Genomic DNA, 16,593 nt, shown 5'->3' with positions numbered 1-16,593 from the left:
GCATACGATCCCATGGCTCTATTCAAAGAGGAGCAAGGTTGTTCTCCCTGGTGTTCTGGTCAATATTTATCCCTCAACTAACATCACTAACAGATTATATGGTCCTTATCCCACTACTGCTTGTGGAGCCTTGCTATGCACAAATTGACTGCTGAATTTCCAATTACAAATGACTAACTTCATAAAGTACGTCAGTGGCTGTAAAGCGCTTTAAAACACCTCGAGGTCATGATGGGATCAATAGAAATGCAAGCTCTTTCATTCACAATTAAACCACTATCCATGTAATGACTTATGTAATACACCAATTTAGTTCCAGCTGGAGTATTGTGACCAATTCTGCACTACACTTTAGGAAGGGCATGAATGCTTTGGAGCGGTGACAGGAAAGATTTACTAGAATGGTTCCAGGGATGAGCAATTACAGTCAAGTGCATATACCAGAGAAGCTGGGGTTGTTCGCCTTGCAGCAGAGGAGAATAAGAGCAGAGTTGATAGAGGTGCTTAAAATCATGACAGGCTTAGATAGAGCAAACTATTCTAACGGATGAAGGATCGATGACCAGGAGGCACAGATTTAAGATGCCTGCCAAAAGAACCAGAGGTAACATGAAGAAAAATTATTTTATGCCAAATTGTTAAGATTTTGAATGCATTATCTTATAGGATGGCGGATACAGATTCAATAGCAGCCTTCAAAAGGGAATTGGGTAAACACTCAAGGAGAACAAAAAATTTAGGGTTGTAGAGAAAGGGCAAGGGAGTGGGACTAACTAGATTGCCTTCGAAAAAGACAGTGCAGACTCAACAGGGCGAATGTCCTCTTTCTCTGCTGTGCAATTCTGTGTTGCTTCAGTGGTAAATGTGGGCTTCATGAAAACCAAATGCTGGAACTATTCATATTATAGTCAGAGGCCTCTACACAGCAACAGCTGAGATTTACATTTCCTTTTCATCATTAGAAAAACTTAATCCTATGTTACTGGATGGTCTTTTTTTTCTCTTTTAGTTGGTTTGTTTGTCTGATTATCTACAACCATTTTTATTCTTCCATTTCTATATTTTTTTGTCTCTCTAGTCGTGTACGTGTGCATGCGTGTGCGGCAGTTTTTACTGGAACAGTGTTTTGAATGGCTTTGAAATTAAATCCGAAAATATCCAGGACATTTCGAAAACAGTGAGGAGTAAAAACTAAAATGGTCGGATTTTGCGGTTGTAATGATGGCAAAATGGTCAACATTTTCCTTCGTTACTCTTCGAAACAGACTGCAACTTGTGACATTCAGCATGCACAGGTAGAAACTTCTGAATTCTGTTTGTGTCAGTGATTCCCTGATCCGCCAGAGGGTATGCTGTTGAAGTCCTTGCTGATGGAAATCATCCAGAAATCACTGGCCTGGATTTTGGGATCAGTGACAAAGCAAGGGCTTTTTCCACTGTCCTCGAAGAATACTGCCCACAAGGATCTAGCGATCTCTAATTATTTTTAAAAATTTGTGGAATTTTCGTGATGGAGAAATCTGACATTCCGCAAATATAAAATTAGCTTTTCAAGACCAGTGAAGGTCCTTAGCAGTAATTATATCGTTAGTCTGCTGTTAAAAACTCAGTTACATTCATTCAATAATGTGTAGATTTTCAAGTCTTTTTTTTTAAAAACAGCAAGACTGACAGCATAAGAATGGAAATTCTCATCAATTCAACTGATTTCCATTGGCTGCAGTTTATTTGGTGGGGGTTGAGGGAGTGGCAGAACATGGTGCGGGTACCTCAACAGCACAGCCTCTGAAGTAGCGTAGAATCACATACAGGAGCTTCTGGATGTGTGTTGATCTGGACAATCCGTAGATTATTTTGCGTATTAAATAAAAGAGGAATATAAGGCCAGAGAGAATTATTTTAATAAGGCAAACAGGAAAGAGGTATCAAAGATAAAGGTTCGAGTCAGCAGAAAGGAAGTAGTAGTACCAGTCACAGAAAACAGGTTACAGCAATAAAAGGACAGAATGTACTACATTTAATCCAAAAAAACGCTTGCAAAAGAATTATGTAAATAGAAAAGATAATGATAAAAATTGCTGTGAAGTAGAAGCAATGATTTTGAGAATAAAAAAGTAACTGAAAGGACACCAACTTTTCACAGCTCATTAGCGAGAATGTCTGTGACAAGTCATACAAAAAAAGTTTGAATCAAAGCCTCAACTCTCATTAACTGTTTAAAGCTCTTCCTCTCATATGGCAGATATTCTCCTGCCTTTTTGTTATGAAAACCACATTTTATGTTTCTGCCCTTCTCCTTAGTGCAAAAATAAAAATCAGCATTGGCTCTGGGTGGGCAGGGAGCGTCTATATTCTGATGCAGAAAGCATCATGAGGCAGGCTGGATAGATCAGTGGGGTCTTTGCCATTTTGTATGGCTTCACCTAATCAAATCTGAAGGTACAGAGAATGGTTACAGCTTCTTTTAATAGTACTTATAGTTTTTTTTAGATCATTTGAATTAGTTATGAATCAGGGTTAACTTTGTCCCTTTAAGTTTTTGGCATAAAAAATCTTTCATGTTAATGACTGTTCCACTGATTATGGCAAGCAGGTATTCTACTCAGGAGTTTTTTCCTCCTCAAAATTAAAGGGTGTGTGCAAGCAAAGACAAGAGGTAAAGAAATTCTGAGACATATTTGGTTGGAACACTTTTCTTAACCTATTAGCTCTAGATTTGAAAGCAGCCCCAAATAATTAAGGAAAGTCTAACAGTCGTAAAGGTCCTAAGTGACTAGTGGGTTTGAACAGCTACAATTCATGTCCGAGTGGGTTCACAGCACAAAACTACATATAAATCCAGCAAAACAACTGAAGACAGGCAACAAAAGATGTCTTCTGAGGTGCAGGCGGGGAAGAAGGGGATTGCTCTCCTGAGGCTGGGTTTGAGATGAATTGATAGGACAATGTTATTTAGCTGATCCATACTACTGCAATAGGTCCAAAAAGCAGAAAGAAAAGGCATCATAGCTGAAAGACGGTTCCTTATCCAAATGTGTATAAAATTAACGCCAATACTTTATGACAGATTCGTGGAAGGTAAAGTACAACAAATACCTTTACCAAGGAAACTCAGTTTAAAAGAAAAAATAGCATTCCCAAGTTTTTCTTACCAACTGTACAGTTGATTTTGGCATTATTCGCACAGCATCGGCCCCCAGAGTTGTCAGTTTGTTGGTGATCTGAAGGTTGATGGGTGTGTTTTGAGAGTCTGCATTAACCACTGATTTCTGAGGGTTGCTTAGAGCTGTTACCATGGCAATGGTAGGTCTTGGTGTAACGACCGAGGCAGACATGGTATGTGTTGTTTTTAGTAGAGTAAGTGGAATCTGCTTTGTGGTAACAACTGAAGCTTCAGTTATTGTTTTCTGTGAATTAAAAAAAAAGTACACAAAAATTGCAATTAGGCTTTTTGAATAAATGAAACACAGGCAAGAGATATAAATGAAAACATTTCAGCCCCATGTATTCATAAATCAAGTATTTCTGCATTTCTTTTTGCAATGCTGAAGAAAACCTATGGAAGAATAAGCATGTTCTGCATGACTAAAAAAGATCAGATGCAGACCATGGGTAGCAATCATGACAATCATTATGAGTTTGTTTTAAATATCTGCTGAAAACATTAAAATTTAATATCCACAAAGATCTATATTAAAGCAGTTGCATCCTAATTATTCAAATATATTAGCTTATAAAGTTTTTTTGAATAGACATCTTAAGTACTGAATATTTGCCCTCGACTAACTGCATCTACCAACACATTTAGTCTGTACTTTAGGGATGAACATAAGGAGTCTCTCCCATGTGTAATTATGGCAATTTTTCACCTTAGAGAAGCAGCCAAGGATAAGCTTAAACATGACTGAGTAGGACTTGGGTATTCAGAGGATCCTCAGATTAAGTTAGTTGTTTAATCATCAGTACCAACTGTTTGATGGAACACAAGAAAATAAATGTTGGTGCAACTCAATTTTAAATGAGCCATTCATCTCAGTACTAGTAAAATTCATATGTGCATATATCACTAATATTACTCGAATCACATTTAAATCATTGAAGAACTGTACAAATCAGAATATGGAAATTAAAATCCACAATATATGCAAGGTTTGACATAGGGAATCAAAGAGGTATTTGAGGAAAACTTCTCATTCTTACTTGCTAACCAGGATGATTTTAAAAATTCTTTCACAGGATGTTGGTGTCACTGGCTAGGCCAGCATTTGTTGCCCATCTCTAATTGTAAAGTTGGTGGTGAGCTGCCTTCTTAAACCACTGCGGTTCATGTGGTGTAGGTATACCCACAGTATTGTCAGGGAGTGTGTTCCAGGATTTTGACCCATACAAATGTCCTTCAAGGAGATCCTCTACAGTATTTTATTTGGCTTTACATAATTGTATTGTTCAGGTGAAAGGGAAAATGCTATTTTAAAATACTTATATACTGCATCAATTTTATTGAAATGAACATGAACTGGTATATCAGTGACTAGGGATAAACAAGCTACGGTGAACTTAATTTCCAAAGGTTTCATATGGAGATTCAAAAGGAGTCTGTTATATCTCAATTCAGACTCAGTTCTCTACTTGCTTGGGTACTGAGGATCCACAAACTTACTTTTTTCAGGACACTGAGTAGTTTCCTGACCTTGTGTTAGTTATGTAATAGAGAAGAAAGGTTACAGTACTTTTCAGAATTTGCAATCAGCAAAGATTGCTGATTAATAAATAAATGTTAGCTTGTATCCATAAAGTATAGGTCAGTGAGCTTTGCTGAAAAATAAAATTAGCCATGCAAAAAGTGACAACAGAGACAGGTTAATATTCTTTAACTAATCACCAATCTCTGCTGATCTGCAACGTGATACTCTATTCTATAAATTTCCATGAAAACAGCCCCTCTGAAATAAATTGGGCCGTAACTTCCTCGGAGTGGCAATCAGCATCGGGTTGCCACTCTGTGCCCACTTACCTACGCCAAGTTTCTTCTGTGCCTGCTTCATCCAACCTTCCGACTCAAGCTGGGGAAGATCAAGACAGCGCAGCTGCCTTTGAAGTCCAGTACCATCAAATTGAAGGAGGACATGCCCCCTAATTTTTACAGCACTAGCTGCTGTAAAGCAGGTAAGTTTAAAGGTCCCATTGAAATTGACAGACCAGGGAGAAGGTAAGTGAAAAGATTTTGGGGGGTGGGGGCGCTCAGAGGTCGGGTGGGACGGAGGACATCAGGAATGGTGTGGGGTGGAGTTTCGGACATCGGGAGTTGTGTGTGGGGGGGGGGGGGGGGGGGCGGGGTAGACTTGGACATCAGGGGTGATGTGGGAGGTGGGGGGAGGAGTGGGACATTGGGAGGGGGTAGGGGATGGAGCGGGCCAGACATTCAGAGAGGTGGGGGGAGGGAGGTTGGGTATCTTCAGACGTCGGGAGCGGGTGGAGTGGGCTGGGCATTCAGAGCGGTTTGGGGTGGGGGGTGGTCAGACATCAGGAGAGGTTGGAGTGGGCCGGACATTCGAGGAGGCGGGTGGGGGTTGGACATTGTCAGACATCAGAAGGGGTTTGGAGGAGTCAGAGGCTCGGGTTGAGGGGGTAAGAGTTGGGCCTGCGGGGGGCAGTGAGGAGTCCCATGCAGGATTGGGAATACTGTGGTGTTGGGGGGGAAAAGTGCGGTGGGGGAGTCCCCTGCGAGACTAGATTGTGCGGAGAATCCCATGTGGGTATTGGTCTGGGTTTTTATAATAGTTATCCAGAAGTTGGAAGAGGTTTTAATTCTTCCAACTTTTTCTGAGTAGCTATTGGTATAACCCTGGTGGACCCATTCGAAGTTTGCGATTTAAACCACATTTTCAGATATTTCCCAGCGCAGCACAATTGTCCAGAGGAAGTGTGCGATTCTGGGCATGTGCTGTGCAAATCCTTACCTGGGAACTTCCCAAAAGGATTCCCAGTGCATTTTTGGGGTATCCCCCACCAAATCCAAAGCTGGGAAGCTTGGAGGTTACGGCCCAATAAGATTTAAGGGAGGAGGCAGATACATGGAAAGCTTACTGGATACAGTTATTAATCATTCAAATGGGACATATATATAAATACAATACTTTGCTGAATGTTGCTGGTGTCAGTGACTCTTTACTAATAATCTAATTACAAGAACTTTGATCTCCTGCTACTGACCTATAAAAGCACAATTCCTGCAATGATCACAATTGTTTAATAACACTTCCGTATGATAAAATTGGTAAAATATCAACTCTCTTACCCCTGGCCTCTACAGGCAAGAGAATAAATATCGATCTGCTCAGGTGGATCTAAGGCAAGTGTAACCCAGCATACAACTTTCTGTCATTTATTAAACTAACATACTTGGCATTAGTGTCATGGAAAGTTATCCAGTGATGGATTAACATCTTTATGTTTTCACACTTACTTTGAAAGAAATGGTTCAAACGTGCAAGGGACCAAAGGCCTAAAACCGCAACTGTGGTTGTTGGCTTTCAATTTAAGCACAGTTCAATAAAATTTAGAGGGTATCTGGAACATCTCATTCATAAGGACATAAGAAACAGGAGCAGGAGTAAGCCATTTGGCCCTTTGACTCTGCTCTGCTATTCAACAAGATTATAGCTGATCTTTTACCTCAACTCCACCATCCCACACTTACCCCATAACTCTTAATTCCCTTAATACCCAAAAATGTAATGACCTCGGTATTGAATACACTCGACTGAGCATCCACATCTCTCTGGGGTGGAAAATTCTAAACATTCACAACCCCGCGTGTGAAGATATTTCTCCTCATCTCAGTCCCATATGGCCAATCTCTTATTCTGAGGCCGTGACCTGTGTGTTCTGTATTCTCCAGCCAGAGGAAATGTTTTCTCAGCATCTAACCTGCCAAGCGGCTTCAGAATTTTGTACACTTCAATGAGATCACCTCTCATTCTTCTGAACTCCAGAAAACACACACCAAGTCTACTCAATCTCTATATGTAAGACAATCTCCTCATCCCAGAAACCAGTCAACTGAATTTTCATTGCGCTCCCTCTAGAGTATGTCCTTCTTTCAGTAAGGAGGCCAAAACTGTACACAGTGCTCCAGGTGTGGCCTCACCAATGCCTTGTATAATTGTATTGACATTTCTTTTTTTTTATACTCTATGCCTTTATAATCGAAGTGGATATACCATTTGTTTCTTAATTGATTGCTGTACCAGTATATTAACTTTCTGTGATTCATGTACAAAGCCACCCAGGTTTCTCTGAATACAAACTTTTTCCAGTATTTCACCATTCAAAAAACATTGTATTCCATCTGCCATATTCTTGGCCACTCTCACACTGATCTATATCCATCTACAACCTCTTTGCGTTCTCCTCACTGCTACTTTCCCACCTAACTTTGTACGGTCAGCAAACTTAGATACTTGGATACATTACAATGAGTCCCCTCATCTAAGTCATTCGTATAATATAAATAACGGAGACCCAAGTACTAATCCTTGTAGTATCCAGCTACTTACAGCCTGCCAACCTGAAAATGTCCCATTTATTCCTCTTCTGCTTACTGCTCATTAACCAATCCTCAGTTCATGCCATCCACAATCCCATTGAGTCCTAATTTTGTGTAATAACCTCATGTGATGACCCAGAAAAGCAGTAACAGCAAGGAAAATTTGTTATTAGAATGCTTGGTGAATTGGTTTTAAAAATGTTTAAAAAGGACTTTAAAGAGATTGTGTCAATTGTAAAGGGATCAATCATAATTTTTGGGTAATAAGTAGAAGTTTCTGTGACCTGGCAGCCCCTAACCTGGACAAGTAGTAAAATACGTAGGCCATGTGGTTCACAGACAGAAAGAGGGTTGAGCAGGCTCCGGAATGAAGTTCACCATACAGAAAAGATTGCATGGGCGGAACCCTCTTGATGCAGAAGTTACTGCCCTTGGAGAATAAGCTAAGCTCTTGAAGGAAAGGAACTGAAATTCTGCTTGAAGGGACTGTATGGCTGGAACTGGAACCATATAGGTGTTCAGATTGCCTATAAGATTCATGAAATAGTCCTTGCAATTTCGGCTATTCTATTTATTCTGTTAGGGACCACTAACATTTAAAGAAAAAATCTGTACGCCCCCCGCCCACCCATTAACCAATATAACTATACCACAAGATTTCATATTTTTAAACCAGAAACAAACTTTGTTTAATTCTTCTTGATGTACAATAAAGTAAGCACCATTAACAATACCATAACTTATAAAGATTTATGCTATAAACTCAGTTCTACCTTTTACTCCCCCACACCACCCCAAGAGCTCCATTATCCTACAAAATCTTTAAGGTTTATTCACTGTTCCTGGGGAATAATCCAAAAGGTATACCACAGTCCTCCTAAATTTACTTTACTTCTCATTATTCTAGTTATTCCTCCGAAGTAAGGATCTATGGGGGTCCTTCCATCAACTTTTGGCTACACAACCCTCCAGCTTTTCTTTACAGACCTCAAGTGTGGATGTCTCAACTCCTTGTTTGGGTTGCCGGCAGATATCCAACTGCCTTCCCACAGCTTTCTAACTCTGCTGACTGCTTTCTGCCACAAGGCTCTGCTAGAACCACTGCAGATCTCATTCACTAGATGCAAACTAGGCAAATCTTTCAGTTGCTTTTCTCTCATGCAATCCACATGATGAACAATTAAGCTAGTATTTTTTCTGCTTGAAATGTAGGCCTAACTATCACCTCCTGTTGGCGCTCTCAATCCAGTGAGATGCCGTCTTCACCATAGCAAGGGTACAACTGCCTCTGTCTGTTCCCAAATTGAACTGTTTCTGTCAGCAAACAAACACAGATAAATTAAACAAAAGACTGCTCCGCCCTGAATCACCCCTCTGGCAATTTGACACACACTGCCTAATCCCAGGTGCAAAAATGCAAACCTTTCAATTCCAAAGTTTTCCTTGATTCTGGGAAACCATATGAATAATTTCTAACTCCAATGGAAGCTTACACCTTCACTCCCAGAATTACTAGCTCTGACCTCTTAAATCAACATGGCTCCAACCTTTTAAGAGTAATAAATTCCAAGCTTGTTTAAACTGCATTTGCTTCAGGGTTGCTCATGAGTTCCTCAATTATATGTACGTATTTTCTACAGTTAAAACTTTAATTCCTGAAACTAAAAGTCATATTCTAATACACATGAATTATGAATTAGATAGTGTAATGTGTAATTTATAGTTCATACCAACTGTGATATGTCTATTACTTTATGTTTAATGTACATTGGTTTTGATTCATGCTGAACTAGAAGTTGCAAACAGTGAAATCATGGGGGTTTGATAAATTCCTTCATTTGGGGATAGTTTGATAAATTTGGTTCTTTTGGTTTACAGATTCCCATAAGGATCATAACAGGCACCTTATGAAGTGTTTTTTGAAAATCCAGATATACTACATTCTCTGGTTCTCATTTACCCCTCTTCCCTGTTACATATTTTTCAGTTAACTTAGTTAATAGTCTAATAAATAGAGTTAAGTGGATGGTCACCTCAGTCCCCATGAAACGCACAGCATGTTCCATGAGGGAACTACAGGATGCTTCTCATGTCTTGGACAACCAGATGTGCAAGAAGTGTTGTTGCTGGAGGAGCTGGAGCTTTGAGGTTTTGGAGCTTGAATGGTAGCTGGAGTCACTGTGGTTATTCCACAGGACTGAGAGCTATGTGGATAGGGCATTTCCAAAGGTTGTCAGCCTGCAGCTTAAGGATGCAGGCAGGGAAGGAATAGGTGACCACCAAAGACTGAAGGAAGATCAAGCAGGAAATGCAGGAGTCCCCTGAGTGCATCTTACTCTCCAGCTGATATATACTGGTGAACAGTGATGGTAGCACAAGTGGCTCAGCTTTACCAGGGCACAAGGAAGATTGGAAAAGCAATAGTAGTGATTGGAAATTCAATAGGTAGGGGAACAGAGATAATTCTGTGGCTGCAGATGTGATTCCAGGATAGCATGTTGCCTTGCTTATGCCAGGATCAAGAATGTCACTGAGCTGTGGGGCACAGCTTTTCTTTGCCTATCTTACCTAAACCTGCATAATTTTGTATACCTCCATCAAATCTTCCCTCAACCTCTTTTGTTCCAAAGAGAACAAACCCAGCTTCTCCAACCTAATGTTGTAGCTAAAGTCCCTCTTTCCTGGAACCATTCTGGTATATCTCCACTGTATCCTCTCAAGAACCCTCAGATCCTTCTTAAAGTGAGACGACAACCAGAACTGGATGCAATATTCTAGTTGTTGCTCAAGATCTTTGACAAGTTCAACACAACTTCCCTGCTTTTGTACTCAATATCTCTATTTATGAAGTCAAAGATCCCATATACTTTGCTAACTACTCTCAATGTGTCCAGTCACCTTCAAAGATCTATACACTTGTACTTCCCAGGTCCCACTATCCCAGCATGCTCTTTAGAACGGTGACAACTAAGTCTATATTGCCTCTCCCTGTGCTTTCTGCCAAAATATCTCTCTTCATACTGCTTTGCTCTTGTCTGCCCTTTCTGCTATCCTATGGCCTGTTGCAACTGATTATCATCATCCTCACTGTTTGCCACACCTCCAAGTTTGGTACCATTGGCAAATTTTGAAATTTTATTGTATTCCAATATCCAAGACATTTATATGTATTTTTAAAAAAAACCAATGGTCGTAGCACTGACCCTTGGGGAACACCGCTGTCTACCATACTCCAGTTTGAAAAACAACCATTTACCACAATCACTGTTTTCTCCCTTTGAGCCAATTTTTTAGATCCATTCCATAAGCCTCAATTTTGTAATTTTTTTGTGGTACTTTGTCAAATGATTTCTTAAAATCCACGTAGACATCATTTACTGCATTTTCATCTACTTAAGATTCTTTCTAGTTCTTCTCCAATACTACTCTAAACCTTATGATACGATGATCAGTTTTACCCAAGTGCTCCCAACAGGCACTTGGTTCACCTCATTCCTCAGCACTGGTTCCAACAATGCCTCTTTCCTAGTTGGACCAAGATCATATTGGTCCAGAGGTTCTCATGAATACAGTTCAGAAATTCGTCCCCCTCCTTATTCTTTTCTCTAACATTATCCCAATCTGTGAAATTCCCCAATATCACCACTCTAATTCTTGCACATCTGATTTCCCTGCATAATTGCTCTTCTATCTCTCTCTCACAATTTGAAGGCCTATAGAATAACTCCAGCAGCATGATCATAGCTTTTTTTGCTTCTCAACTCTAACCAAATGGATTCTGTCCTTACACCCTCAAGGACATCCCGCTTCCATAAAACAAGGTCTTCCCTAATCAGTGCTGCTACTCCGCCTCCCTTTTGTCCTTATCTTCTATCTCTGAATATTAAATGCCCTGTCCTTGCCATTTTAAGCCATGTTTCCATTTTTGCCATCACATCATATTCCCACACAGCTTGTGCTTGTAGCTCTCTGACCCTTTTCAGCATTTTGTGCACTTATATATGTGTTCTGCATCTGTCTTCGAAGCAGACTAAGGTCTATGAGGAATACAATCTAATACGGTACTACTTCCTTTCCTAATACTATCCAATCCTCTCAACTCCTTTATGCACTTTATTCTGCTTTTCAACTTCTATATGTTGGTGTCCATTTCTCTACTAATTTAGTTTAAAGTAAGTAACGATAGAGGTATCAAGACACTATTGAGTGCATTCCATAGACCACCAACTGCTGCGAAAGATATAGAGGAGCAAATTTGCAAGGAAATTACAGAGGTGCAAAAAGCTATAGAGCGGCGATAATGGGAATTTTAATTATCCTAATATAGATGGTAAAGTAATAATGTAAAGGAAGAGAAGGGCAAGAGTTTCTGAAGTGTGCTCATTAGAATTTTCTCGATCAGTATGTTTCCGGCTCAATGAGGAAGGAGGTACTGCTGAATCTAGGGAATAAGGTGGGCCAAGTGGACCAAATGTCAATAGAGCAACATTTAAGGAACAGTGATCATAATATCATAAGCTTTAGGTAGCAATGGAAAAGAACAAGCAGCAGTTGAGAGTAAAATTAAGCGTTTATTTTGAGGAGGGCCTGTTTCAGTGGGATAAGAACAGATCTTGCCAGGAAAATTAGAATCAAAAATTGGTTTTCAAAGCCATAATGAAACAGTGGGCTACCTTTAAAGAGATGGCAGCTCATATATGGCTGAGGTACATTCCCAAGATGGGGAAAGAGAGAGACAAGCAAAGCCAGGACTCCCTTGGATGGTGAAAGAGATAGAGAATAAGATGAAGAAGAAAAAGGGTGTGTATGACAGATGCCAGGTTGATAATACAAGCTAGAACAAGGCCAAACACACATTTCAGAAGGGAAGCGAAAAAGGAAACCAGAGTAGTGGCAACGAGAGAGCATGAGACTCGCTACTAACATAAACAGGAATCCAAAAGTCTTCTATAGACATATAAATAGTAAAAGGGTAAGCAAGGGGAGGGGCATAACTCATTAGGGCCCAAAAAGGGGATTTATTCATGGAGGCAAAGGGCATGGCTGAGGTAATAAATCAGAACTTTGCATCTGTATTTATCACAGATGATGCTGGCATAGGGGAGGTGGATGAAATACTGGATGGGCTGAAAACTGATAAAGAAGAGGCAATAGAAAAGCTGGCTGTACAGATGGGATGCATGAGGGCACAGAGGGAAGTAAAGGTGGAAACTGCAGAGGCACTGGCTAAGTTGCCACTACTTCTGACCCTCTCTAGATACAGGGGTAGTGCCAGAGGATTGAAAAACTGCAAATGTTACATTTCTTCTTCTTCAAAAAAAAGGGTGCAAGGATAAATTCATTAACTACAGGCCAGTGCAGTTTAACCTCAGGGGATGAGAAAGCTTTTGGAAATGATAATTCAGGACAAAACTGTTACTTGGACAACTGTGGATTAATGAAAGAAAGCCTGCACAGATTTGTTAAAGGCAACTTGTGCTTTATTAACTTGATTGAGAAGTAACAGAGGGTAATGGGGTAAATTTGATGTACATGGACTTCCAAAAGGTGTTTGAAAAAGTGCCACATAACAGGCTTGCCAGAAAAGTTGAAGCTCATGGAATAAAAGGGACATTGGTAGCATTAAAAAGTTGGCTGAGCGACAGGAAAAGAAAGTAATGTTGAACATTAGTTTTTTGATTGGAGGAAGGTATCCAGTGGCATTCCGCATGGTTCAGTACTAGGACCGCTGCTTTTCTTAATCCATATTAATGGCCTAAATGGAAAAGCAAAATACTTCAGGTGCAGGAAATCTGAAATAAAGATAGAAAATGCTGGAAATGAACAGGTCTGGCAGCACCTGTGGAAAGAGAAACGGAGTTAACATTTCAGGTCTGAGACTTTTCAAAAAAAAGTCACAGATCTGAAATGTTAACGCTGTTTCTCTTTCCATAGATGCTGCCTGACCTGTTGAGTATTTCCAGCATTTTCTGTTTTTATTAATGACCTAGGTTTGGGTGTACAGGGCACAATTTCAAAATTTGTGGATGACACAAAACTTGTAGCTATTGTGAACGGTGAGGAAGACCAGACAGGCTTCAAAGGGACATAGACAAGCTGGTGGAATGGGCAGATGAAATTTGCAGGGAAGTGTTAAGTAATACATTTTGGTAGGGAGAAAAAAAGAAAGGCTACAATTCTAAAGGGGATGCAGGATGGAGAGTATTGGGTATAAGTGAATGAATCATTGACAGTGGCAGGGCAGGTTGAGAAATGGTTTGAAAGGCACATGGTATCGTCAGCTTTATAAATAGAGATATGGAGCACAAAAACAAGTAAGTTATGAAGAATGTTAATAAACACTAATTTGGCCTCAACTGGAGTGCTGTGTCTAATTCAGAGCACCAAACCGCTGAGAATGTGAAGACTTAAAAAAGGGTGCAGAAAGATTTTATGAGAACAGTTCCAGAGATGAGGTTCTTGTTTTGTGGATATATTTAAGCTGCTCAGTTGTTCTACTTAGAGAAAAGAAGGTTAAGAGGAGATTTGATGGATGTATCCAAAATCACGAGGCCTGGACAAAGTAGATAGAGAGAAACTGTTGCTACTGGCAGCAGGGTTCAGAGCCTGAGAATATCGATTTGAAGTAAATGGAGAAAGAACCAACGATGACATGACAAAAAATGTTTTTACACAGTGAGGGGTTAGGTTCTGGAATTCAGTGCCCAAGACTGTGATAGAGGCAGATTCAATCGTGGCTTCCAAGAGGATTGGAAGGGATAAAATTTTAAGGCTACGGGCAAAGGGCAGAGCAGTGGGACTAGATAAATTGTTCTCGCAGAGAGCTGGTATGGCTCAACAGACCAATGACTTCTTCCTGTGGTGCAACCATTCTATGATTTGTTGCCACTTAGTTCCACTAATTTCTCCAGTACTATTTCTCTACCTTCCTCACTCTTTCCAGACCATTGGTTCTTCATTTCCAGAATGTTTTTGTACCTCCTAGGAATGGATATAAAATATTTAATGTCTCTGCCATTTCTTTATTCCCCACTATAATTTCCCATGTCTCTGCATCTCATGGGACCATGTTTACTTTCACCAATTTCTTCCTATTTACATACCTATAGAAATGTTTGCAATCTGTTTATTTGTCTCTATTCTCAAATTCTCTTCCCTCACCATCTTGTATGCTTTCCATGGATTCGTCCTCCACAATATTTTTGCAAATCTGATTTGCCCAGTTTATAAAATTGAAGTCCCCTATGATTACTTATCACGTGCGCTGCGCCTACTCAGCAAAACACTACAGTGAGGAACTTGGTGAAATTACAATCATTAGGGAAGCGTCATTGAGCAAACTGATGGAGCTATCGGTTGACAAGTCTCCAGGTCCTGATGGACTTCTTCCTAGGTTCTTAAAAGAAGTGGCAAATGAGGTAGATGAGTTGGTGTTAATTTTCCAAAATTTGCTAGATTCTGGAAAGGTTCCATCAGACTGGAAAGCAGTAAATATGACCCCTCTAGTCAAGAAGGGAGGGAGGCAAAAAATGGGAAACTATAGGCCAGTTAGCTTGATGCCATGGGGAAGGTGTTAGAATCTATCACTAAGGAGGTTATAGCTGGACACTTAGAGAAACTCAAGGTAATTGGGTGTATGGCTTTAAGAAAGGGAAATCATGTTTAACCAATTTATTGGAGTTCTTTGAAGGAGTAACATGCGCTGTGTATAAATGGGATCCTGTACACTTACTTAACTTGGATTTCCAGAAGGTACTTGATAAGGCGCCACATCAAAGGTTATGCGGAAAATAAAAGCTCACGGTATAGGGGGGTAACATATTTGCACGGATAGAAGAAGGTTGCTTGACTGGCAGAAAACAGTATTCATAAATGGGTCTTTTTTCTGGTTGGCAGAATCTGAAGAGTGGAGTCTTGCAAGGGTCTGTGCTAGGGCCTCAACTTTTTACAATTCATATCAATGACTTTGATGAGGGGAGCGAAGGCATGGTAGCTAAATTTGCAGATGACACAAAGATAGGCAGGGAAGTATGTTGTGAAGAGGACATAAGGAGTTTATAGGCAGATATAGATGGGTTGAGTGGGAAAAAATATGGCTGATGGAGTATAATGTAGGAAAACGTGAAGCTGTTCATTTTGGCAGGAACAAAAAAAAAGCAGAGTATTACTTAAACAGAGAATGGCTGCAGAATTCTGAGGTGCAGAGGGATCTAGGTGTTCTGGTGCATGAGTCACAAAAAGTTAGTATGTAGGTACAGCAAGTAATTAAGAAGGCTAACGGAATGGCATTCTTCATTACGAGAGGAATTGAACATAAAAATAAGCATGTTATGCTTCAATTACACAGAGGATTGGTGAGACCACACCTCAAATACCGTGTGCAGTTTTGGTCTCCTTATTTGAGGATGGATGTAAAGGCATTGGGGGCGGTTCAAAGAAGGTTTACTAGATTGATACCTGGAATGAGCGGGATGTCTTACGAGGAAAGGTTGGACAGACTGGGCTCGTTTCCACTGAAGTTTAGAAGATTGAGGGGTGACTTGATTGAATTGTACAAGATCCTGAGCAGTCTCAACAAGGTGGACGTGGAAAGGATATTTCCTCTTGTGGGTGAGTCCAGAACTAGGGGACACTGTTTTAAAATTAGGGGTCACCCTTATAGGACAGAGATGAGAAGAATTTTATTTCTCCCGGAGGGTTGTGCAACTTTGAAATGCTCTGCCTCAGAAGGCGGTGGAGGTGGGGTCATTGAATTTTTTAAGATGGGGGTAGATAGTTAGGCAGGGAAATCAAGGGTAGATGGGAATGTGGAATTCAAAACACAATCAGTTCAGCCATGATCTTACTGAACGGCGGAGCAGGCTCGAGGGGCCAAATGGCCTATTTCCTTCCTATTTCATATGTTCGTATGTACAACTACTCTTAGGTGCCCTATAAACAACTCCCACCAATATTTTCAACCCCTTGCTGTTTCTTAGCTCCTCCCAAATTTATTCTACTTTTTCATTTTCTGAGCTAAGATCCTTCTCTCCACTGTCCTTATC

The 16,593-nt window shown here is 40.3% G+C and overlaps 1 protein-coding gene across 7 annotated transcripts in view; it reads right to left on the bottom strand.

Annotated features, from left to right (window-relative positions):
- Window positions 1-16,593, bottom strand: part of phf21aa (PHD finger protein 21Aa) — a 332,304-nt gene that overhangs the window by 50,383 nt on the left and 265,328 nt on the right. For all 7 annotated transcript variants that reach the window (XR_013577548.1, XM_078548866.1, XM_078548869.1 and 4 more), the window contains one exon: window positions 3,153-3,407. Coding sequence is in view for 6 of the 7 variants with exons in the window: in XM_078548866.1 (XP_078404992.1) it covers window positions 3,153-3,407 (255 nt within the window). In the remaining variant the exon portion in view is untranslated. The remainder of the gene's footprint in view (window positions 1-3,152; window positions 3,408-16,593) is intronic.

The sequence above is a fragment of the Cetorhinus maximus genome, chromosome 9 (genome assembly GCF_964194155.1).
Source record: "Cetorhinus maximus chromosome 9, sCetMax3.hap1.1, whole genome shotgun sequence".
Taxonomy (NCBI): domain Eukaryota; kingdom Metazoa; phylum Chordata; class Chondrichthyes; order Lamniformes; family Cetorhinidae; genus Cetorhinus; species Cetorhinus maximus.
The sequence above is the reverse complement of the archived record's forward strand: the minus strand, read 5'-3'. Positions and strand labels throughout refer to the sequence as shown.